Source organism: Syzygium oleosum, unplaced genomic scaffold (genome assembly GCF_021117445.2).
Source record: "Syzygium oleosum isolate NSW1041296 unplaced genomic scaffold, Sole_v2.1 Sole_v2.03, whole genome shotgun sequence".
Classification (NCBI taxonomy): domain Eukaryota; kingdom Viridiplantae; phylum Streptophyta; class Magnoliopsida; order Myrtales; family Myrtaceae; genus Syzygium; species Syzygium oleosum.
In genome coordinates this window covers 7396841-7421489 of record NW_026607487.1, presented here as the reverse complement: position 1 = coordinate 7421489, position 24649 = coordinate 7396841, and the positions used below count along the sequence as shown (strand labels likewise).

Below are 24649 nucleotides of genomic sequence, written 5' to 3'. Positions count from 1 at the left end.
TTCCAATGGGGCCAGAAGTAACGCAAATAGATTTTCTAGAGTTGGGCTCGGGCTGGCTTTTTAAATTATTTTCCCATTGACTTTTTAAATTATCTTCCTCGCCTGCCCCAAGCAAGGGTGCCCTGATCTAGGCAACATCGGCCCTCGCTCGGGCCTTATGAGGGTTGCCAGCCCTCGCCCAGGGCTAGCAAGGCTCGCCGGCCTCAGGCAAAGGCCAAGCATTGCCCAGATTTGGGTGCCCTCAACCTAGATCTGGGCGGGCGATGGTTGCCGGCCCCAAACGATGGTTGCCGGCCCTAGGCGAGGGCTGACATTGCCTAGATCTGGGTGCCCTCGCCGGGCCTAGTGAGGGTGGCTGGCCCTCGCTTGGGGCTGGCGGGGGCCGTTGAGGGCCGGCGACCTCAGCTGGCCCCTCCGCCGGGCCCCCTCTGGCGAAGCTACTTCTCTCTTCTTCTTTTTTCCAGTTTTGTTTTGTTTTTTTTTTAAATTTTTAGCCTTTTAATTTAATTTAAATAAGATTTGAATAAAAAATATATGAAAATGCCATGTAGGAGAGAGAATTTCATTTTAAAATTTCACGCCAGTATTTTCCGTTAAACAAATTAACGATGTTGACTTTAGGACTTGATTGAACTAATTTGACAAGTTTTAGGACTCAATTGCACTTTTTGTAAGTTTTAGGACTCAATTGTATTTTTATAATAAGTTTTAAGACTTCTAGTGAATATATCCTATAAAGAAGGAAGCTAAGTTTATTGCACGGTCGCATTTGATATTGAAAGTTCATCTTTGGGAGAGACCAGACGTGGCATCTTGACTATGATGGGGTATTGTTGCTAGGAAAAAGCCTATTGGGGTGCATGCTACCATGGACGGGACGTCACCTTAAAAAATTTCAGCTCGCTGCTTCCGATGGTGACGGGACATACGTTGCCTTAGTTTTTACGTGGAAAAATGATACAAATAATCTCTGAACTTTAACTTAATGTATAATTTGATCTCTAAATTTTTAATTTGTTCGATGTAATTCGAGAACTATATTTTCATATAGTTCAGAAACTATTTGCGTATCCCTTTTTGTTGTGGTTATTGTGTTCTTGTGGGCTTGAAATCCAATGAAATTACTGGCCTATTTTTCTTATTGTGGCTAGTTGTGAATAGGATTTTTGAACTTTGATCCAATATATAATGTCGTCTCCGAACTTTTAATTTATGCAGTGTGATCCCTGATCTTTGGCCCAATGTGTGATATCGTTCCTAGAGTTTTAATTTGTTTAATATGTCATATGAACTATTAGTAATTGTTTCATGTAGTCAATAAATTATATGAAACTATTTAAAAGTTTACGGCCCACATTGAATATTGGATCAAAGTTCATGGATAATGTTGAATAAATTAAATTGAGAATGATGTTACACATTGAATCAAAGTCTAAGAACTATTTATGTTGTTTTCCTTTTTTTTGTTTTGAAAATTTAGCGTGGGTGTGTGTGCTGTGAAGCCTTCCCTACATCCTTTGACAGTAGCGACGGTAGCGCGATGTCGGGGAAAAGTAGTCGAGAGGACCATCCGTGACTGGACTCGACACCACATTCCATCGACATCAAGCAATAGTTTGCACGCTGTGGTAATTATGTGAATGGAGTTCATGTTCCATCGTCATGATGCTCGGGTCCGCAAGGACACATCATTTAGATGGTACTAGAGTAATTGCATGTAATTTCTCTTTCTTCTATTTGTAGATGGAGCGCCAGAGATTCTTTGAGCGCTCGACTGCTCCTCATTAGGTGGTCACCGAGTGTGCCAAGTCCTCTCGTTCCACATGCATCGGGTAATTACCGAAATCACACGGGTCCATACTCTCGAAGGTGGCCGAAAGAGAATGCAGAAGAGTGGTGATTTGAACACAGGTCTTGAAAGAAAGGAAGACGGACATACTCATCACTTAAGCAACTTCCGGAGATTTTAACATGAAAATGTTTTTAGTACATTATAATTGATTGATTAATCGCTGGTTATCATCTATTGCGCTTGCCCTTTCATTTAAATGACAATCAAACTGAATGTTCTTTGAGTTGGCTACTTCCCCTCGTCTATTTTGTTAAGTGAAAGGAGGAAGCGAGGTGCCCATATATGGGAACAATATATGTTTTTTCATCTTTTATCTTAAAGTATAGCAGTCTTGATAAATAATTTTTCAAAAGTAAAGGCGTGCATGTAATCATTCTGAATCGTTCCGCAAATGATTCTTTTTTCTGTTAAAATAATTTCTTTTGAAGGCGTTTGATAACTATCCAAATTTTTTTTTCTTAGAATAGAAAAAGAACAGAAATGCGTTTGGTAACTACACAAATTTCTTTTTATTAATAATATTTTAATAATATTTATTTCTTTTATTTCTTTTTTTTTCTTTCTTTCCCCTTCCTTTCTTGGCCATGGCGGGCCGCCGGCACCGGCGACCGGCCACAGGCCAGGGCCGGCGAGGGCGTCGCGACCCTCGTCGCCACCCAGGTCCGTTGCCTGGGTGGCGACGGACTTGGGTGGCGATGGCAAGGTCAGCCTCGCCTTGGCTGGGAGAGGCCGCGAGCCGCCCTCGCCCAAGTGGCGAGGGGGACCCTCGCTGGCCACCGGTGAGGACTGAGACACCCTCGCCGACCCTGGCCTGTGGCCGGCGGGTGGCGAGGTCGAAGAACAACAACAACAAAAAAAAAGAAAAAAACTAAGAAGAATCAGTTTTGAAAAAATTGTCCTAGAATCAATAAGCTACTTTTTTTTTTATTTTTGATTCTGTTCCAAAACTGATTCTAGGTTGTGCCTGGGCACAAAAAATTTAACAAACGAATTTTTGTTCCCAAACTGATTTTAGGAACAAAAGAACAGAATAAATCACTATTTGGCAAGTTGCCAAACAGGCCCTAAAAGTTGAAATGTTCAAAATACTTAAATAATCCTTACCTTTGGAAAATTCAATTCACTTATACAAAATGTTTATAAGAAAGGTAAAAACTGAAAAATGATTAAAAACATATGTAACGGAAAGCGGCTCTAATAGTTCCTAAACTATGGCATAATGTGCAATATTATCCTGGACTTTCAATTCGCTCGATATAATCCTCAAAATTTTCATAACTATTCAATCTAATCCTTAAACTTTCAATTTGTTCAATCTAATTTATTAACTATCCATAGTAAAGTCAAATAAGTCATTCGGTACTATTCATTTTTTTTCATATTTACACTGTGACCTTGATTTTAGAATATCTTTTCATTTCCATTTATTTCCCACAACATAAAAAATACATGCTATCCTTTTCATTACCTTCTTACCTTTTTGGTTTTCATAATTATAACAATAGTTCTATTTAGGTATATTTTAACATAATCTCTATCATAGCAAAAGTAGAACACCATAGAGTTTGTATTGGATTGATATTCTTGTTATTTTAATTTCCTAATTTACAAATTTAACTAAATTTAATTTAGAAAATAAGAAACACAAAAGTTTGAATTTTATCCATCGAAAATTTAGGAAAAGAATTAGATTAATACAAGTACAAATATTTATAGATAAATTAATATCTTTTTTAAATAAAAACTTTTATTTTTGAAATAAAAAGAATATCAATCCGATATAACTCCAAACGAGGTTTTACTTGTACTATTATAGATCATAAGTAAAAATTTGCTTAAATGTAACCATCTTATTGTTTATAAAGGAAGAAAAAGGTAATGAGGTAGTAAAAAGATGGCATATTTTTGGGGATAATGACACTAGGAGTGCCATAACTTTTGTACGGTGCTCACTTGAGTGCCATAACTTTTTTTTGGCTCACTTGAGTGTCACATCGAAGTAGAATAGATCATTTGAGTGCCACTTATGGTGAAAATAGATCACTTGAGTGCCATTTCCGGCAAATGAGCTAACATGGACTTTTTAACTAATTTTTCATCCGACGTGGATTTTTTTAATGTTATTTTATTTTATTTTATTGATTTTTTTAAATTTTTTTTTTTCAAGGTTGGCGAGGGTTGCGGTGGCCGCCCCGCCGCAACCGCGAAGGCTCTTGTCAAATCCAGCGAGGTTGCCTCGCCCGCGGCCGCGAACGCGAACGCCCTTGTCGAGGCCATCGCGGCCTCATCGGCCGTGGGTGCGGCGACGAGGCTCTCGCCAGATCCGACGAGGCCGCCTTGCCCGCGGCTGCGAAGGCTCTCGCCAGATCTGGCGAGGCCGCCTTGCCCGCGGTCGCGAAAGCCCTTGGCGAGGCCATCGTGACCTCGCCGGCGCGGGCGAGGTGGCAAAGGCCTCACCAGATCTGGCGAGGCTGCCTCGCCCGCGGCGGTGAAGGCTTTTGCCATATTTGGCAAGGCTGCCTCGCCCGCGGCCGGCGAGGCCGCGACGACGTCGCCCAGGGACTTCGCGGCCAAGGGCATGATGGCCCTTGCCCAATCTGGGCGAGGCCTTCACAGCCGATGAGGGTCACCGGCGACCCTCGCCGGCACTAAAATTTTTTTTTGCAAAAATAAAAAATTAATTAAAAAAATTCAAACATTCAAAAAATATTAAAATATTGTCCACGTCACCTCCGGCGAAGCCATGTCAGATTTTCCGGCTGACAAATGGCATTTGGCACTCAATTGATCACTTTTTCAAATTTTTGGCACTTAAGTGAGCCAAAAAAAAGTTATGGCCCTCGAGTAAGCGCCATACAAAAGTTAAGGCATTCTTAGTGCCCTTATCCCCATTTTTTTGTTGTTTTAAGGAAATAGATGGAAATGAAAAGATATTCAAAAATTCGAGCAATAGTGTAAATATGAAACTAGTGAATAGTATCAAATGACTTATTTGACTTTGCTATGTATAGTTGAGAGATTGGGAAAATTGTCCAAAAAGTCCTAAACCTATTGCACTTTTGCCAATTTAGTCTTAAACCTTTCAAGTTTGTCAATTGAGTACTAAATCTTTTCACTTTTTGCCAATTGAGTCCATTCGGCCAATTTTGGCCGCCCGGAGTTGATGTGGACGCCGGCTAAAAATTTCTTTTTATTAATAATATTTTAAATATTTTAATATTTCTCTTTTTTCTTTTTTCTTCTCCTCCTTGGCCATGGCCGGTAAAATATTTTTTTATTAATAATACTTTTATTAAAAATAATTTTTTATTTTTTTGGCCATGGCCGGTAAAAATTTTCTTTATTAATAATACTTTTATTAAAAATAAATTTTTTATTATTTTTATGGCCGTTAAAAAATTATTATTAATTTTTTTATTAAAAATATTTTTTCTTTTTTTTGGCCAAGGCCGAAAATATTTTTTTATAAATATTTTTTATTGATAATATTTTTTATTAAAATTTTTTAATAAAAGATATTTTTATTGAAAATATTTTTTTCTTTTTTTTGCCATGGCAAGGTCGCCGCCATGGCCGATAAAATATTTTTTTATTAAAAATATTGTTTTATTTTTTTTGGCCAAGGCCGGTAAAAAGTTTTTTTTTATAAATATTTTTTTATTAAAATATTTTAATAAAAGATATTTTTATTGAGAATATTTTTTTTCTTTTTTTTGGTCGTTGGACCAGCCAGAGGGAAGAAGTTAGAAAAAAAAAGAAAAAAATTTAAAAATTCGAAAAAAAAATTTAAAAATTGCCATGTCAATGACGGCGGCCAAAATTGGCCGGATGAACTCAATTGACAAGAAGTGAAAATGTTTATGACTAAATTGACAAAAGTGCAATAGGTTTAGGACTTTTTGGACAATTTTCCCTTGAGAGACTAGATTGAACAAATTGAAATATAAGGATTAGATTGAATATTTATAAATAGTTCAAGAATATCATTGAACAAAGACGATAAGGAGGTAGTAGCCACCCGTGCCCACTTACACTCGGTTGGCCCGAAGGGCAAAGTGGGTGGTTCCATGCTAACGTCCTAAACCGCACAAGCCCGATCAATTGTATATGGCAAATTTAGTATTTTTGAAATTATGAGCAAGTCCGAGCATAGACTTTTAACCTCGATATTAAGCTTTCTTTATTTCGCCTATTGATCATGTCTAATTATCCATTATCCAAATACCTCTTTCATAGAGAAGATCAATGAATAATTGGGCCGCCCGTTTATTTGAAGCATTTGGAGTCAAAATCACATTAATTTTTATTATGAGCTAAAGACGGTCAATCTCAATTAGGGCCCGTTTAGTAACGTGCCAAATAGTGAAAATTTCTGTTCTTTTGTTCCCAGAAATAGTTTGGGAACGTAAATGCGTTGGTAAACTTTTTGTTCCTTGGCACATTTTTGCAAAAATTTGTGCCGAGAACGGTTTTGGAAGAGAAACAAAGTAAAAAAGTTGCTTCTTGTTTCTGACAATTTTGAGAATCGGTTTTTTCTTCTTTTTCTTTTTTTTTTCTTATTTTGTGGTGTTGTTCTTATCGAGCCGGCCGCCGTGACGGCGGCGCGGCCCCGGCCAGCGAGGCGTCACGGCCTCGCCGGCCGCCGCCGCCGGCGAGGGCGCCGCTCGCCGGCGAGGGCGAGGCGGACCCTCGCCTGGGCGAGCGGCCTCGCCCGGATCGAGCGAGGCCGAGCCTCGCCGTCGGTCGCGACGGCGAGGTCGGCCTCGCCCAGGCGGCGAGGGTCCGGCCCTCGCCCTCGCCGGCGAGGGCGACCCTCGCCTCCGCCGGCGACCGGCGAGGTCCGTGACGCCGTCGCGGCCATGGCCAAAGAAGAAAGTAAAAAGAAAAAAATTTAAACAATTCAAAATATTATTAAAATATTATTTGGGAACGTAAATTTTGTGTAGTCTAAACGCATTTATGTTCTTTTCTACTCTAGGAATAGAAATTTTGGACATTTATCAAACGCCTTCTCGAAATTGTTTCTACCGAAATTATTTGTTTACCTCTTTCATAGAGAAGATCAATGAATAATTGGGCCGCCCGTTTATTTGAAGCATTTGGAGTCAAAATCACATTAATTTTTATGATGAGCTAAAGACGGTCAATCTCAATTAGAGTCTTGGAAACTAGTTTAACGTGCACGCTCGTCAATCTTTGTTCCCTTCTGCCAGCTTGCGGGCGAGAAAAATAGTCACTCGTCTTTATCGCAAGGAGCATCCAACGTGGAGCCAAAGCTAAGGGAAAAATGCTGTCTTCTCATGTTGTGACTCGCCCTTGATCCGACCAACCCTGCTTGGATCGGCAGTTTTGTTTTGACGGAAGTGAAGAAAGATCGACACCTCCGTTGTTTTGCCATTGTCGGAGAGACGTTAGATAAGGGTGTCGAGTCATGTTCGAATTGAATCACGAAGATGTTGAGAAAAAGTGAGATCCATATGAGTGAATGCCGGCAACGGCGAAGATAAATCGGCATCCTCTGCCATTACCGATACTTCAACATAAATCCCTTTCAAGTTTGAAGCGAGAACGTGTTTCGCGTGTTGCAAAAGGTTATTGGGCTTGTCCGAGTGAAGAGATAGGCCAAGCATTGATTTGGTAATCTAGAGTATCTTTGTATCTAGCGTTTTTTCAACTTGTAAACAACGGGTAAGTGGTAGGTAAGGAGTTTGGATCTTCACCGTTAGATCGAAGGAAAATTAATGATTGTAAAGAAATGGATTCATAATATAAATATGGTTCCCTCCCCTCATTCGGATTATCAAAGAATTGAGCAATACAATGCGATTCAAGGTGTAGCTCAACGTCTAAATGTCGCCCGTTTTGATAAAAGGGAAGGGGATTGGATCTTACCGTTAGATAGAAAGGAAATCAACATTGTAAAGAACTGCACTTATGTATAAATAGAGTGCCCGCTCATTTGGATCATCTAAGAATTAAATAACACAAGTCGATTCAAGGTCTAAGTGTCGCACGATTAGCAATCTAAAGTATCAACCTATGACACATGTACGGATAGTTTTGTGCAATTGCATTCAAGCGTTTAGCATCTCAATATACTACTACTTAAGCTCAATTTGTTTCGCGAAAAATTTAAAAAAATTATCGTTTATCGAATCGCTTAAAATAATTAGTTAATGAAAAATGTTTTCATTATCGATAACAATTTATATCTAAATATTTTCGTGAAGGATGAAAATTATTTTCGCTCATTCATTCATTTTTTTTTAAGTGATACAATTGTTCATTTAAATTTTTTTTTTAAAATCATTTACCAAAGACTTGCACCTTACAAGCACTCGTCGTGCAAAAGACGGGTCAGCAAGAGAGCTTCTCCACAAAGTCTTCAAACGACATTAATTACCCAACTGCATCAGCATCAGCGGAGACAATTCCACACAAAGAAAACTTCCACATCATCATCTCCAACCTCGCTCGCCTCGCGCTTTCCCCATCCTCTGATCTCGCTCGTCACGTACCAAGGAAGACGAAGAAGCGAGCAGAAAAATCTTCCTCCTCCTCCTCCGATGCACGCCGGACCTCGGCCCCGCCCAATCTAAGATCCCTCCGCCCGCTCGCCGCCGACGATGGGACTCCCGGTCCACGATCTTGGAGCTTCGAGCTAGGATGCAGCCGAATCTGTTCCCCTTCGGCACCGTCCTGGGCAATCCTTTCCTGTTCGATGGCGATTTGAGCGAGGGTGGGTTCGAGAGCTCTAGGGTTTTCTTCCTGGTCCCCTTCCTGTTGTTCCAAGGAGGCGGCATGGATTTGTCCAAGGTGGGGGAGAAGATTTTGAGCTCCGTCCAGTCCGCCAGGCTGCTCGGCCTCCTTCCTGCCGGTCCCGATCGCCCCGAGGTAATCCTCAATGCTCCGATCCGAATGAGTGCCGCGTCATTGGATTCCGGATGTGCGTGTCCCTGTAGCTGATTGTATTGGTTATGGGGCCGCCTCACTTTGGAGTGAAGTGTCTAGTTAGGTGGGGCAGAATGTGTGTAAATGCTGGCCAAAAAAAAAAAAAAAGATTGTGTGTAATTGGAAAAGGAAAATGATGTGCAAGGTATTCTGCCAGCACGAATCATTGTGGTTTGATTTAACTGATGATAAGTGATCAAATAGGACAGGATTTTCTAAGGTGCGGTTGAGCCTAGAGGGTTTAAGTTAGTTAATAGAATATCGACCTGTGGGAATTGTACAAACAGGCCGAATGAGAATAGGAAGTATGAGGATGTTTCATGCAATCTATGGTGAGCTAAAAGGATGTATAGGTGGAACTGTATTGGCATTTTGTCATCTTTGCTCGTATGGAGTTAAAAGGATACTTCGTGCAATGTATAGTGAAAAGTGACAATTCTGGCGAATCAAGAGCTCACCATCTATCTCGCTTGGTGAATGGACGTTTTGCGTCTACATGTGTACTAACTTAACTTGCAATGTTGTATACCATGTGGCACGCATGACATGCGCGGTGTGTGATGCAGTGAAACAACGTAATTGTTCTACTGCCTACTGTCATTGTTATAAATTCCAATCCAAATGCTGTAGAAAGATGATGTTGGTTGTGTCCTTATGTATATTGGAGTGCTCTTTTCAGTCCAAGTTTTAAGTATCAGCTCATCAGAAGAAATCTCCATGTTTTCCTTTACCCTCCTAAGTTAGCAAGCTTAGCAACTCCTTTACAGGTTCCAGCTCGAGCTGCTGCAGCAGCAGCTGTAGCTCGTGCATTGGCAGGACTGCCCCCTCATGAAAGGTTCACTCTCTCTTCAAGTTCGTCAGAGTTGAGCTCAATATATGGAAGCAGGCTTCCTGGTCCACCGGTTGCAGAGCTGGAAGAAGAATTCTATGAAGAGGTGTTATTTTGTACGCCCTCTTTTTTTCCCTTTTCCCAAAGGCTCCCTGGATACACACACGTGCACACATATTTTTCTGGGGGTGTTGATGCTGGTTGTAAGCAGAAGGGCTTAGGGGGATGGATGACCTTTGAGAAATCAATTGGGCGATACTTTTCATTTTTCATACACTTAAAGGTTAGGCAGCTTGTTGACCAAAAAAAAAGGTTAGGCAGCTTAGTTTACTTCTGATTAAGATAGAAAGATTGTCTAGACGGTGTTCTCTTTCTAGCATTTCTGAGATGTAGGCAAGGCTTAGTTGTCGTCCGGTTGTATGTTTTGGGGATATAGTTGAATGTAGGAGTGACATCTGCATTCAAAGGAAGAAAAGGATTTTATTTTTGTATCTCGTTCTTTACATTTAGGCTTTTTTTGGCTGATGGGAACCAAAATGGGTGAAGAAAATTGGCTACTCCTTCTCACAAAAAATTCAAATTTTACCCAATTTTTTTGTCCTTCTTTCATCAAGCCCCCTTCCTCTCCTTTCCCAAACAAAGGACTATAGTTGACTCTAAATTTAATAATTCTTCGGAGACATTTATTAAGTATATCATGCAAAGGCTACTTGTATCATTGATTCTAGGAGTTCGATCCAGTGAGGCATATCTTAGAGCACATCCCTGGAGAAGAAAATGAGTTGGCCCATTTTGAGAAACAGGTATCTCTTCATCTCAGCTCTGTGGGTCTCTTGTGTCTTGCCAATGCTGCATTTGTTTGGGATACTTCATTTGATTGACTCTTCCTATTCTCTTAATAGTCAATATAAAATGTTTTCTGAATCACTGATAAGTTCATGGAAAAAAATTATCAAAATACAGTCATCTTAATTTTTCGGGATATGCTATTTTTGCAGGCAACTCTTAGGTTAGCACAACTTGATAGAGTTTCAGAATGCTTGTCCCGCAATGTTATGGAGCATCATGAAGTGATGGGTTAGTTTACTCTTCCCTATGTCTCATTTTCTTCCTTTTGTAGTTTCACAATTCGGAAGAAAATGGAATGGCCAGAGAAGTAGCTGGTGCCAAAAGAAACTGTTTGCGAACATTAATTAAGAGGAATCAGTTTGAAAGGAAACTTTGGCTTTGCTGTGTAGTTTACTGACTACATAGAACTGCTTAACCTTTTTTTCAATATACACTTGCTTAGGAGGTATAGTCTTCATCATGGGAAATCTGGTCTTGCTTTTCTATTTACTGACACATATTTGATATTATGTGTCAGTAAATTTTTCCAGTTCCTCTGTAATTCTTTGTACTAGAGGAGGGATATTACCTGTATCTGTGTCTATATAAGATCAATGCAAACGTGATTCTCTCATTTGCTGCCATTGACCACTGATATTATTGCAGACATTAAGAATATATCTTATTTTTGTACCATTTATTGTTCGGAGATTTGTATACATAGTAATTTTTGTTTTTGGACAGTGAAGGGAATGGATTTGGTGAGGGAACTTGAGAAGGACTTAAAGGTTGCGACTGTCATCTGCATGGTGAGAATCTGAATGCACATAAAACAAACAATGTGCATGAACTATCCATATTTAATTTCCTTTATAATGAGCTCGATCTTCAGAACAATGTGCGTCTTTGATCTCATGTCGCTGTTGTCCACCATATAACAGCTGATTCTCATGGTCATTCTTGTTCTATGTTCCAGAATGGACGGAGGCATCTGTCCTCATCAATGAATGAGGTTTCAAGGGATCTAATTGTTAATTCTAATTCAAAGAAGAAACAAGCACTTTTGGTATTCTCATCCAGCCATTTACCTTAGCAGTATTGATGTTTATATCTGTTACATTAGCTGATTGTTGCTATTCCTAGTCACTTAGTGATATGATTGTTGTTTTGTTGGTAAATCCATTGCTTCTGCCACTCTAGGAAATTATTATATGCTTGACAGTTTTTCTTTTGATTCTCTCATTTACCCATGGAAATGAAATTGAGAGAGGAGAATGCCTTGGGATAAATAAGGTGGTACATATGGCATTAATGATCAAACAATGAAAGTCTTGCTAGAAGCAGTGGTAGGATTAGCTTTGAATCTGTTCGTGAAGTAACAATGAAATTGTTGGTTGAAGTTGCTATTTTGAGAGCACTTTGGATTAATGATTTTGTCTTATTCTACATGAAGGTTTAGAGAAAAGCTTGCACTTTCTATTTTTGAAATAATGCCCTTGGGCATTTAGCACTCCAGATTGTATAAGAGAAATGATTAATCTTTCACAGATTGAATGAGCAAGAGAAGAAAAAAGAACGGCAACTAAGAAAGATTTCAAGAGAACCAAAGCAATAAGAGCACATGGATAAGAAAGCAACCTGTCTAGCCACCTGATTTGAAAAAGGAATGATTTAATCTTTGATCTTATTGTTACTCGGTTATTCAACTAGAAAGATTCCCATGCAACTTAATTTGAGCTAGAGTTCTGATGATAGCTTTTTTTTTTTTGGTGAGATAATTTGCTATTTGACTTAAGCGATAACGGCTCCGACAAGAAGAAAACTAATCAGTGATCTGTAAGATATGATTGTGTTTTGATCATTGATGCTTTTAACCCTTATGGGGAGAAATCAGGCTTGGAGCGACCATTGATGATCTGTTAGGCGTTTTACCTTGTCTGAAAGTTCATGCTTTTTTTCATCAAAATTTCTCGATAATAGTTCGATTGAAGCTTCATTTAAGATCAAACATTGAGCTATAGTCACATCATTTTCTGCTCAACTTCTGCATTTGCTGATTCCTTGGAGGTCAACAAAACTGTATTTATGTACAAAACTGCTTCTAGCTTTTTTTTTGGCAAATTGGCCGTCTGTTCTTGTCTTTGATTTCTTTGGGGATAATCTTAAAGAAATAATTGCATGCCAATGTGGACTCATCATGTCATGCTCTTGGTAATTGTAGGACATGCTTCCTGCTTTGACAGAACTTCGCCATGCGTTGGATATGCAAACATCACTTGAAACACTCGTTGAAGAGGGGGATTACTGCAAGGTGGCCTCTGAGTCTGTGATTTCTCCTGCTTGTTCATAGATCGCTACTTTCTATTCGAATTGTTCTTAACTGAAAGTTCATCACTGGACAGGCATTTCAAGTGTTGTCTGAGTATTTGCAGCTCTTGGATGGATTTTCAGAGCTGTCAGCAATAAAAGAGATGAGCCGAGGTGTTGAGGTGAATATTGCTTACTCTTGCGAAATACATGGCATTTGAACTCTGTTTTGTATATGTAATCTTGGTTTACAATATGGGATCTATGTACAACTTTAAAGTGCTTCTTCGTTTCTCATGCTTTAGAGATTTCTCTACTAGTTAGACATGGGTGTGTCTGTTCATACGCAGAACAGTCATGTTTGATGATTTTTCCCTTGTGGTCCTTGTAGGTCTGGCTGGGAAAAACTCTTCAAAAGCTGGATTCTCTTTTGCTGGGTGTGTGCCAAGAATTTAAGGAGGAGGGCTATCTAACTGTCAGTATGCCAGTTCTTTGCTATCAAACAAGTTATTTTTCATAAGGATGCTTGTAGAGCAGGCTATCTTGAGTTTCAAGCATTTTCCATGCGATCATATACATAGTACAGCTATATAAGTCCTTTCCAGCAAATTTCGAATATTTGGCTTCCATGTTCTCTCTTTTCCCTATTTTTCCATTTGTGAAGTGTTGCTTGAATATTAAATGATTAGATATTGGTTTGTGAAATTTTTATTCTCCTTTATATATTATAGAAATGTTACTTTCGCATACATATATATATATATATATATATATCTGAAAATTGTCACTTTCATATGTTACTGAGAACTTCACATGGTGCACTGGGAGATTTTTAAGCCATCATATTCTGCCGAAAATAAACAGGAAAATTGTCCCTCTCCTTTTTGCCAGCTCTTAGCTCTTACTAAGTTGGGGAGTTCTCATCTGCTTTGAAGTCACTGATATGGATGATCTAAGTATTGCAGAAAGTTCTAAGTGTAGGTTCGCTTCCAGCGATATGCTGGTGATTGAGATGATCAAAGAGAAAAAAAATTAATTATTTTGGGAGAAATGGTTTAGATTCATCGAGAATTGAAAAGTTGGCTGTGTCAAAGTCTGGTTTCTGCACTATGCTTAGGTTGGAAAGAATGCAAGTGTTAGTTGCATAGACGGACAGAAGGTAGAACGAATAATTATCATTAACAGAATGATTAAAAAGAAACCATTGTGTGTATCTGGACAAGCAACTTATTTGAGTTTAGATGCATGTTCTGTTGCTGAACAGAAGTAGGTAAAGCTATTTCCCCCTGTTTTAGGATATCACCTGCACTATAGACCAAGCATTTGCCTTTTTATTTCAGGTGAAAGAAGCTACTACATGCTTTCGTTTACTATAGACGATACATTTTGGTAGAAAAATGTGATTGGCTATTAGAAGCTACTAAGAGTAGGAAGGATCTGATGTTTCCGCTTTGGCCAAAAGAAGCATCATACTGAGTAGGTTAGTAGCATGTCTGTTCAGTCAAAAAGGAATTATTAATTGAAAGGTTCCGGAAGTGTTCTCGCTTGTTACTTGAATCCTTTGGCAAAATGCGTGCTGGTTGTTTGCTCTGTTCTGTATGGTATAAGGGCGTATCACATTCTATTGCAGTAGGTGCTTATTATTTTGTAGTCAGCACCAGTCTCCTTGATAAAATTATGAGCTCTTATGGCGGAGAAATTTTCTCACGGGATGTAAAATGCAGGTTATCGATGCCTATGCACTAATCGGGGATATTTCTGGTCTTGCTGAGAAGATACAGAGCTTTTTTATGCAGGAAGTTCTTTCAGAAACTCACTCTTTGCTAAAAAGTATCGTGCTCGAGGTACTATAAGATTTTCTGAGTTGGCAACTTATCTATTTTCTACACGAGTAGGAAAATATAAAAGAAAACACTTGAGACTGCTGCCAGCGTTGTCGTTAACTAAAATACTCCAAATTTATGATCGAATTAGTCCCTAACATTGATGTTACCAACCATCTTATACCGTTTTAAGTCCATGTAGCTCTAAAAAGTAAAACAATCCAGATCATTTGATGTCATGCCCAATGCACACCATACAATATGAATGTTCACTCTTGGTAAGAGGCTATATGGTCACTGGAATCTCTTGATTGTTGGCTTCATGTGATGCAAATGCCAATGGAGTTGATCCTGTTTTTAGGTATCTGTGGCAAAGGTGGAAATAGATGCGTACAGTAGTTGAATTGTAATATCCAAAACTTTGGCATCTAGTGGCATGTTGAAGTTTATTTGAGGCGTTATGTGGTTGTGACAATAGGTGAATGAATACATGATTGAATGGGATACAAATTAAGGTCGGTCAATACCAGTGTGATATCCTAAAATTTTTGCAATTACTGATACATTATGGACACATTCAATTTATCATGGAAATTCATGCATATTCACATGATGGTAGGTGCTGGGTATCAAGATGACTGTAATATCCTTGTCTTTAGCGTAAGGTATCCAATACAGCAGCACATTTTTGAGCATCTACTTTCTAATTCCATACGTTTTCCCTTTTGTGTCAACATTATTTTGAGGTTACTCTTATTGATGCTTGGCTGACTTTCACAGGATCGAGAAGTAAATCAGCAAAGCAGTAGGTATGATGATGGATTTCAATGGAAAGCTTGTTGATTGCATAACAGGACCTTTACGTAACAGTTTGCTTTCTTTCAGGCTTACCTACAGTGATCTATGCCGTCAAATTCCAGAATCTAAGTTCAGGCACTGTCTGCTGAGAACTCTAGCCGTTTTATTTGAGTTGATGTGTTCCTATTACAGAATCATGAGCTTTCAGCTGGAGAAAAAGGTAAACTTCATGTTTTCATATTTTGGCTAACTGCTTCTTATGTCTTTCTATGTTGGTAATGTGCGCCATCTAGCGATTAATTTTCTTTAAAATTCCATCTTCAGCTAGTCTGCTTGAACTGAACTCCTGCCTTGACCCAAATCTAAACAAAGTTGCCTTAATGAGCCCTAAAACTCCCAAACCTTTAAATTGCGGCATGTTCCTCTTTCCTTTTTTTATCTTATAAGATTACACGGTGCTAATACTTGTTCCTTTCTTATTTAATCTCTCGAATAATTTTTATATGCATTGAAGAGATTTCTGTTTCATTTAGCCTTATTAGAATGTTGTGGAGTATGATAAGTTCCACAGCTTCTTTTCTTCCTCTCCTGTGATTTGTGTAGAAATCAAGCATCTTGCCACTGCTGGGAAATCTATGTTGAAAGACCTTTATGCTTTTAACTCATAACCTTAAGAGGATGCCCTTGCGCTTGCCTTGTTTTGTGCTCCAAGTTGCCTATCTCAAATTCAGTTTGTAGTTTCAGTATTTTGCTTGCGTTACTATTGACAAACTATTCAGAATTGTTTGGAATAAGATGTGCATTTGTCTTGAAGCCGCACTTTCCTTTGCTTTACACAGTGTGCTGGCTTTCTTATTGTTTGTCAGATCCCATTTCTATAGAATAGGAATAGCATTATCATCACTTTCAGATGGTTTTACAGATGTCTTGTATTTGGTTGGCAAGTGTTCGGCAATAGTGGATTAGTTCGGTAGCAATCAAACTTGATGCATTTTTTCTGTTCATGTTTATCTGATAGATAGTTAAGTTCTCTATATGTTCTTGCTCCTTAATAAAGCAGTTTTCATATTGTTCATTGTCGTACTTGCTGAAAACTTCCATCTCCATTTCAGGTTTCGATTGTACAGTCTTCGAATCCAAATCAAATGGAGGTTGGCACCTCTATTAATCAAGTCGATACGGATGCAGAAGTTCTGAATTCCCGAGAACATGTTTTGCAATCTGAAATTTCAGATAGAGTCACCAATTCATCTCTGCCGAGTGAGTCTGTCAGTACGAACTCTTCTAAAACTACAGGTACTTTTGCTGTGGGTACCCCAGACACAGATGGTGTTGGAAGGAGTGATGACGGTGATGCATCAAGCAGTGGATCCCCTTGGTATCAGCTGCGAAAAGATGCGACAAACTTTCTGTCACAAACCCTCCAGAGAGGACGCAGGAATCTATGGCAGCTCACAACGAGTCGTGTGTCTGTTTTGCTTTCTTCCCCAGCTGTTTGTTCCACAAGTATTCATCAATTCTTGAGAAATTATGAAGACCTTAGTGTCTTTATCTTGGCTGGGGAAGCCTTTTGTGGATTTGAAGCAGTTGAATTTAGGAACAAGTTGAAGGCCGTCTGTGAAAATTACTTTTTGGCATTTCATCGGCAAAATGTTTATGTGAGTTGCCTTGAACTTTCTCCCCTCTTTTATTGTGACATTTACTAGACACTTACTGTTACATTGGCTGTACACTTCAAGTAACTTTGAATGTATGACTGTGGCTCTTGCTGTCTGTTTACCAGGCACTCAGAATGGTCTTGGAAAAGGAGAACTGGCTGATATTGCCCCCAGATGCAGCACATGTAATTACTTTTGCTGGTTTAGTTGGTGATGGAGCACCCTTGATTGTACCATTCCGTGCTAATGCCAGTTTGCTCCATCCTAACAAATCAGCCAAGTTAGTTGATATTATTTCCAAAAAGAGTATGTTTTCCCATTGGCTTCAGAGTGGAAACCCATTCTTGCAAAAGTTAACCTGCGGCTCAAAAGAACTTCAAAGTGCCAGCGGAACTAATGGGGCGGTCTCTAGTGAGTACGATGGGCAGGTTAATGATTGTTATGATGATAAATTGTCTTCAAGAAGTACTGGAGCTAATCATGTTAATGGGCATTCGGCTTCTGAGGAAGAAAATGAAGATCTCCTGGCAGACTTCATTGACGAGGATAGTCAACTTCCTAGCCGAATTTCTAAGCCCAGTGCCTTGAAAAGGCATTCACAGTCAAATGATGAAGAGAACACTGCTCAAACAGGATCGTCTCTTTGTCTTTTAAGGTGAAATGATTGATTATATGGATATATGCATACTTCAGATGATAAACACTAAATCATATTAAGCCATTATGAACTGTCTTATTAGGTCAATGGATAAGTACGCAAGACTAATGCAGAAGTTGGAATTAGCTAATGTTGAGTTTTTTAAGGTGCGTCTAGTTTGTTTCTGTTTTTCTCCCATTGTAGCTTATTATACAAAGTCGACAGTACTTTTCTTCTCTAAATTATTTTTCTGACAGTTTATTACTGCAGGGAATATGCCAATTGTTCGAAATCTTTTTTCATTTTGTTTATGAAACTTTCGGCCAGCAAAACACTTTTTCAAGTGGGAAAGGCTTTAACGAGTCTCCTAACTGTGAGTACTTTTCTTTAACCCATCTTTTTAGATGCTTCCCTTGATATTGTTTTCCTTTCGTGTCTAACTCTAGGTACTATTTCTTCATGTCCAATTATATAGTCTGAGCAAGTTGGATGTGCTTAAGACAAAGAAGTAATAGCATCTTTGCCAGAACCTGTATTAAGTAGCTCTGATTGGGTAGGAATTGGTTTTCTTTTCTCCGGTCCGGCTGAAGTATCTTTTTGGAGCTCAAAATCTGTTCGGTTGGCCTTTTGCCTTCAAAAGAAAATTGGTTTTGAAAGAAACTTCGAGGGTAACTAAATGTCTTTCAAGGGGTGAATGAGTTATCGAGTGCTCTCACCTTGTCAATTTGTCATTCCTAAGTTAAAGATGATATCATGTGCCATAAACATGATGGTTATCATCTACACAATTCACTATAGACATCTTGATTTTCGTTTGCGCTGGAAATGAATTGAAATTCACTTATACTAAATACTTGGTCTTTCTAGATCGACTGAAGACAGCTTTATCCAGAATAGCACAAGATTGTGATCAGTGGATAAAACCCCAACCTGTCTCATTGTTGTCATCCTCACCTACATCATTGAATGATGTTACACCTACCAGTCCAAATGCAGCATTTGGCCAGTTGGGTCTGAAGGTACTCATATATTTGCTGGTTCTTACTTCCAGTCTTATGTAAAAGCGGTTCCACACTTTGACTACTTCCAAACAGTTAGTCATCTTGTGTGGATGTAGTTTTGGCTTATCAATATTAGTAGCTATCTGATAACTAAAACATTTTATCATTCGAATTTCACACCATAACAAACTGTGTACATTTTGGTATATTTAGCATGACCAAATCATATAAATTCATGTAACTTGATAAATATCTATAGTATTGATTTTCAGGTTCCTGCTTTGAGTTAAAAGTACAGCTATGATTATCTAAATGTGTCACCTGGTCATTTTCACAAAAGCAAGTTTGTGAAGGTAGCCGCTTATATGAAGAGGCTGTAAAAACAGAGAAGTGTTTAGTGAAGGGATAAGTACACAAGAAGTCATGAACCTTGTGGATAAAGAGTGATCTACTGCTCAAAATTTTTGATTGAACAAAGTAGTTCCATAACTTTTTTAGAGAAGTGCAATCAAGGATTCTGACTGCTCTGATTGTTTTCTATCGCTGGAAAATCCTATTTGGCAAATTCTTTTTGCTAAAATTATCTTATGTGACTGTTGAAGACTTCGGTAATGTCAATTGGCATCAAAGGGCATTGTTTCTTCATCCCGTAAAGTAACACCTATATCTTTGGGTTCCAGCTTCCCCTAGTTCTAGCAAATTGGTTGTGAAAAAGAAAGGACGTTAGAGAAGATCATGCCATTCCGCGCTTAGTGACATTCTCAAAGTCCTAAACAGCCATGTAGGGAATTCTTTTGGGCGAGAAACTGCCTAGGTTTTCTGATGACAAAAACCAACTAGATCTACGGAGTCTCGTTCCTAACAAGTTTCTGATAAGTATTTCCAATTGAGGTGCACTCTGCACATAAGTTTTGAGTCTTCTAATATACTTGTCTCTTCAATAACTAAGACAAGTTAGATGAGATTGTTGTTGGGTTTCATTTTACTGAGAGAATTATGGGCATGCAGTAAGATTCCATGGTACTATTTTTCAGTATTGCTTGTTCTCCATCAATATTAAAAGTCTTAGATGCAACTGCATGTTATCTCTAGCAAGGGGAGATCTGTATTCTGATCATATCACTGCAATCCGCTTTGTGAAATCTGTGGGTATGCGTTGTTGTGGATGCTTTTGTAGCTCCTTGATGCTGTTGTCTTCTTGTGGACTCTTTAATTTCCTCTTTTGTAGTTTTGGACCAATTGCGCATGTTATACGTACTTAGCAATACATGACACTGCAGGAGAGGTGTGCAGGTGCTGATACTTTATTGCTTGTTGCTCGAATACTACACAAGTCCAAAGCTCACCTTCAGTCAATGCTCTTACAAAATAATGCAGCTGTGGTTGATGATTTCTACGTGCATATGGTATGTTTACTTTCTATAATCGGTCTTATGTTCACATTTTTAGCAAGATGTATAGATGCCATTTTGTAGAAGTTGATGTGGCCGTCACTGGTAATCCAAATCTAAATTTTGGATGAATATGTGATGTTATTCCATCGGTCACGGGAGTAGTATCAGTTCCTTCTCTTGTTAATATGTTTCGGACAGGTTGGCCAAAAATGTATCTTTTCCACGTTCAAGTATTCAGCACTTATTGATGTTTGATGTTCTTTCTAGAATGACCCCTGTGGGATTAAAATGCATCCACACTATCTTCCCAAAAGTTACTTTTAGGGTACCTCTTTAAGATGCCAATTACAAGATTACATGGTTTGTCAGGTGGACGCTGTACCGGATCTTATTGAATACATTCATCGAACAACTGCAAGATTGCTGCTCCACATTAATGGGTAACTTTTAACTCTTTCTGGTGCATTATTGAGAAAGAGGAGGAGATCCAAAAATGTTGCTTGTGCTAACAAGAGGAAACATGATAAAAAGGGCTTGCACAATCCATTTAGGCCCACAAGACTTGTCTTCCAGAATATACAATATTTGGCAAATAAAAGAAGTGTACAAGAAGTGCTACTCATCAGGCCTCCTTATTTCAGATGGGAAAGAAATTGAGTCCTTTGCTCCCTCCCCCCTTCTGCACTCCTTTTATTTTTTCTTGTTTAAAAAATGTAGTTCTGATGTGGCGTGCTGCTTTAGTATCTTAGAAAAATTCACATGTGATGAAAGGATTCAGTTGCGCAAATCAAACAAGCCAGAGAACTCGATGTCACAAAGAAAAAGTCTGAGGACTTAATTGCACATTGACAAGAGTTAGGGATCAGTAACAGACTTAAACCCATTTTGCCAAGAAAGTAGCGTGCATTAATTGTTCGTTAGTTGCAAACGATTCAAATCATCTCAGCTTATTTTTCATGCGGTCATACAGAATTTTTTAGAAGGGCATTCACAAAATTGTGACGATGGTGAAGGCATCAAGCTGCCTAACTGCTTATTCTGATTCTTTTGCTTTTGTCATTATGTTGCCTCTGTGAGCGTTTTTGTTTGTCTTCTCGTCAATTTGAAATGGTGAACTTTGTGCAGGTATGTTGATCGAATTGCCAATGCAAAGTGGGAAGTGAAAGAGCTAGGCCTAGAACATAATGGGTTAGTCATTTCATATACGAATGGTCAAATATATTTATTTGTTGTTCAAGAGTTGTTGGCAATTGCCCTTGGTATGAGATCCATTGGAGATGATAGTTCTTCAACACTAATTCAGTGGCCACCAAACCAAGTAAAAGACCATCTCAATGCTTGGCTGCTTACATTTGATCTACATGATAATCCTTTTCCTTGTTCTAGTCTGACCTTATAATTTTCTACGGCAAAAGTTGCTGAGACTGTCTTTCCAATGTCTCTGAATAACATCTGAAATTAGTCGCATTTGGGAGTATGCTAATTGAAGATGTGTCTCCTTTTGTTATGGCGTTATCTCAATTGGCTTCTTTGATATCACTTGTTATCATAGTTGTGCTTTTTTTGGCATAGGTATGTTGATCTGTTATTGGGAGAGTTCAAGCACTACAAGACAAGGCTCTTGCATGGGGGAATCCGCAAGGAGGTAAGAGCTGGTGCAAAATCTTGTGGGCACTATCCTGTAAAATTTGAGATATTTGCCCAACTTATATGTATACTTTGAGATCCGGTATATTACATTATACTATGCTGAAATCACTTATATATCGAGAGATTCGAGTGCATTTACACTTCAAAATTTCTCCTAGTAGCAGAAGTTTATGCCTGTCAAGTTTTGCATTGATGTGTCCGCTGATCAGTAAAGTGTGGGTAGATGGTAAGACACCATTTCAAGATGGAAGGTCCAACATGCACTAGGTTGGATTCACTCCAAGATTGACTTCACAATGGCCTGGATGCAAGTTTATGTTGTTTGCTATATTTTGTACACGCCACCCCTCGTTTGAGATGATGATGATGTTCTCTATAATTTTTCCAAAGTGAACCTTCAGAAGATCACCATAGACTAGAGCTCAGGGGCAGAATGTTCTTTTCTTCTGTCGTGGGTAACTCTAGAATAGAACACAATAATCTGATGACCTTACTATATTACTGTTGTGAAGATTATTTATTTCTTTGATCCAGGTTCAAGACGTCCTTTTGGATTATGGACTTGAAATCGTTGCCGAAACTCTTATTGAAGGTCTGTCCAGGGTAAAGAGGTGTACTGATGAAGGACGGGCTCTTATGTCTTTGGATCTTCAGGTCTCTCTCTCCCTCCCTCCCCAACATGACACCCCCCCTTCTGCTCTCAAGTTGGAATTTTCTAATGCTGACTTTTTCTTTAGGTTTTGATAAACGGGCTGCATCATTTCGTGTCTGTGAATGTGAAGCCCAAGTTCCAGACAGTGGAAACTTTCATCAAGGTGGGAATTTACTTCAAATAGCATGTATACTGGGATAAATCCTGTAATGGAAGTGGCTGAGAAATGAAACATCTGAGGCTGCATGTGGTGCCCTGTAGTTCAGTCTTCTCATGTTTTCTCACTTATGGACTGCTATGTTTATTGATGTTCTTTTTGTCCTTCCACTTATGAGCAGGCTTACTACCTACCAGAGACTGAATATGTTCATTGGGCTCGAGCCCACCCGGTAAGGATATTATGCATCGTGGAAACCATGTCTTCAGTGCGCTTCAGTTAACTGTCTGACCAAAAGTGCAAATATGTTTTTCTTTTCAGGAGTACACCAAAAACCAGATTGTTGGACTGGTCAACCTGGTTGCAGTAATGAAAGGTTGGAAGAGAAAAACGAGATTGGAAGTTTTAGAAAAGATCGAATAAGTAATAACCCAGGCTTGGTCTCTGTTTTATTACGCAAGGTTCCAAGCCATGAAATCTAGGTTATTTTTCATCTTCATCTTCATAATGTATATTTCGATGTAGCATAGAGTGATTTGGTTAGTCATTTTTTATAGAGTTTGCTCAATGGTGTACATGTACGTCTTCGAGTATCTCCATCTGTAATCTATTAAGCTGGTTACACGGAATATCAATGCAATTTTGCTTCTCATAGTGTTTACATAATGAAATCAACACAGATGAGCGCAAATTTCCCTTTTAAACCTAGTACTCCCTTGCTATTGTTGGGTACCCGGTTCTATCACTTTTCTATCTCTGCTCATTTGTTTAGAACCCGATAAAAGAATGCATCATCATGAATCAAAGAGGGTATCAACTAAGGAGGTTGCGTGCGGGATGCATCTAGTAATGACTGACGAGTAACCGTTGCCGGCAAGATTGCACAAAAAAAGAGAGGATTGCGGAGACAATTTCTTTTGTTGGTTTGTAATTTGGTTCCCTTCGATAGGTTGTCCATCCATTTTTTTTTTCCTACAAATATGCGAAATCAAAGAAAATGGACGGGGCTCTTATTTCCTAGTTCTCAAGAGAAAGAGAAGAAGCTACATTGTTCTTCTTCCTTTCTGTCTGTGTCACAAGATTTCAGGGTATCTGACCATTCAGAACCATAAGCCCTCACTCTGTCGTTTCAATTTTATTGCTTTGGCTTAAGGTGGAAGCAGGTGACTGTGTGATGGCAGTGACCATGTCCAGTGATCCGCCGGGTTGATCCACTGGTAGCGGTACCTGCATTCCGTCAGTGACTTGACCTGTCAGATGATATGAACGAAAAAAGAAGATTGTATCTGGCTATACGCATGTGAATGGTAAAATCCTGTATGGACCATCAATCATATACATGAAATAAATCTGGGTCTTGTCTTGGGGAGGCCTTAAACATAACTAACATTATCTATAGAAAAAATGATTATAATGGTGACAACTCAACTAACTGCACTTGATGATGTGTTGATGACAAGAATAATGATGCAGGTTATGGTGAAGGAGGATTGCATTTGTCAAGAGGAAAATAGATGGGTGGTTGTGTTTGAAGTGGCAGTTCTATAAGTTTTGACTTACAAAGTGACCTGCTCCAAGAATCCAGTAGAAGTGCAAGTTCTTATATGATCTCTTGAACCCCTTTGTCACTCTTCCTGTCCCACAATACAAAGGTGTCCTCTCCATGCTTAAAAATGGCCTGAGTCCTTCCCACCTGAACATTTATCTTTAACAAAAAGGATCATACAAAAAATTCACAAAATGGTTATTCATTTTTGCATGAGAGAGAGAGAGAGAGAGAGAGAGAGAGAGAGAGAGAGAGAGAGAGAGAGAGAGATTTTACTTGAGCTTCTCAACCTATGCTTCAGTCCCCTTAGTTGCACAGATTACATCAAGCTGCATGACATTAATCGTTCATTAGTTTTTTTTTTCTTTTTTGTTGCCTTTTTACTTTTTTTTTCTACTTCCCAAAATATACTTCATCCCTGAAAATCATGTCTTTGTTCGGGCTACAAGTAACTCGAGGACCAGCCAGTGCTAAATCTTTAGAAGAAATGGGTCAGCAACAGGATTTCATGGCTATGAGGTAGTGATGAGCAATCAAGACTATAATGGGGTGGTCCATGTGGAATT

General features: G+C 38.9%; 1 protein-coding gene and 1 pseudogene across 1 annotated transcript; one reads left to right on the top strand and one right to left on the bottom strand.

Moving 5' to 3' along the window:
- Positions 1-8234: 8234 nt before the first annotated feature.
- Positions 8235-23243, top strand: LOC115687421 (uncharacterized). The gene is made up of 25 exons (XM_030612978.2): positions 8235-8746; positions 9571-9738; positions 10361-10435; positions 10631-10709; positions 11205-11269; positions 11437-11526; positions 12682-12771; positions 12863-12949; positions 13159-13242; positions 14492-14611; positions 15371-15399; positions 15476-15608; positions 16501-17046; positions 17172-17701; positions 17787-17850; positions 17954-18056; positions 18551-18702; positions 19965-20090; positions 20448-20518; positions 21204-21266; positions 21651-21723; positions 22263-22382; positions 22466-22543; positions 22719-22769; positions 22859-23243. Exons 1-25 carry the CDS (start codon positions 8519-8521, stop codon positions 22958-22960), a joined length of 3327 nt encoding a protein of 1108 aa, XP_030468838.2. The 5' UTR covers positions 8235-8518; the 3' UTR covers positions 22961-23243.
- A 268-nt stretch (positions 23244-23511) lies between these two features.
- Positions 23512-24418, bottom strand: LOC115687461 (serine carboxypeptidase-like 51; annotated as a pseudogene).
- Positions 24419-24649: the final 231 nt, after the last annotated feature.

Coding starts and splice junctions, on each gene's coding strand:
- LOC115687421 (XM_030612978.2), top strand. CDS start 8,519: ATGCAGCCGAATCTGTTCCCCTTCGGCACCGTCCTGGGCAATCCTTTC. Junction 20,519..21,203: donor TTGCTGCTCCACATTAATGG/GTAACTTTTAAC, acceptor AACTTTGTGCAG/GTATGTTGATCGAATTGCCA. Junction 22,383..22,465: donor TTATGTCTTTGGATCTTCAG/GTCTCTCTCTCC, acceptor CTTTTTCTTTAG/GTTTTGATAAACGGGCTGCA.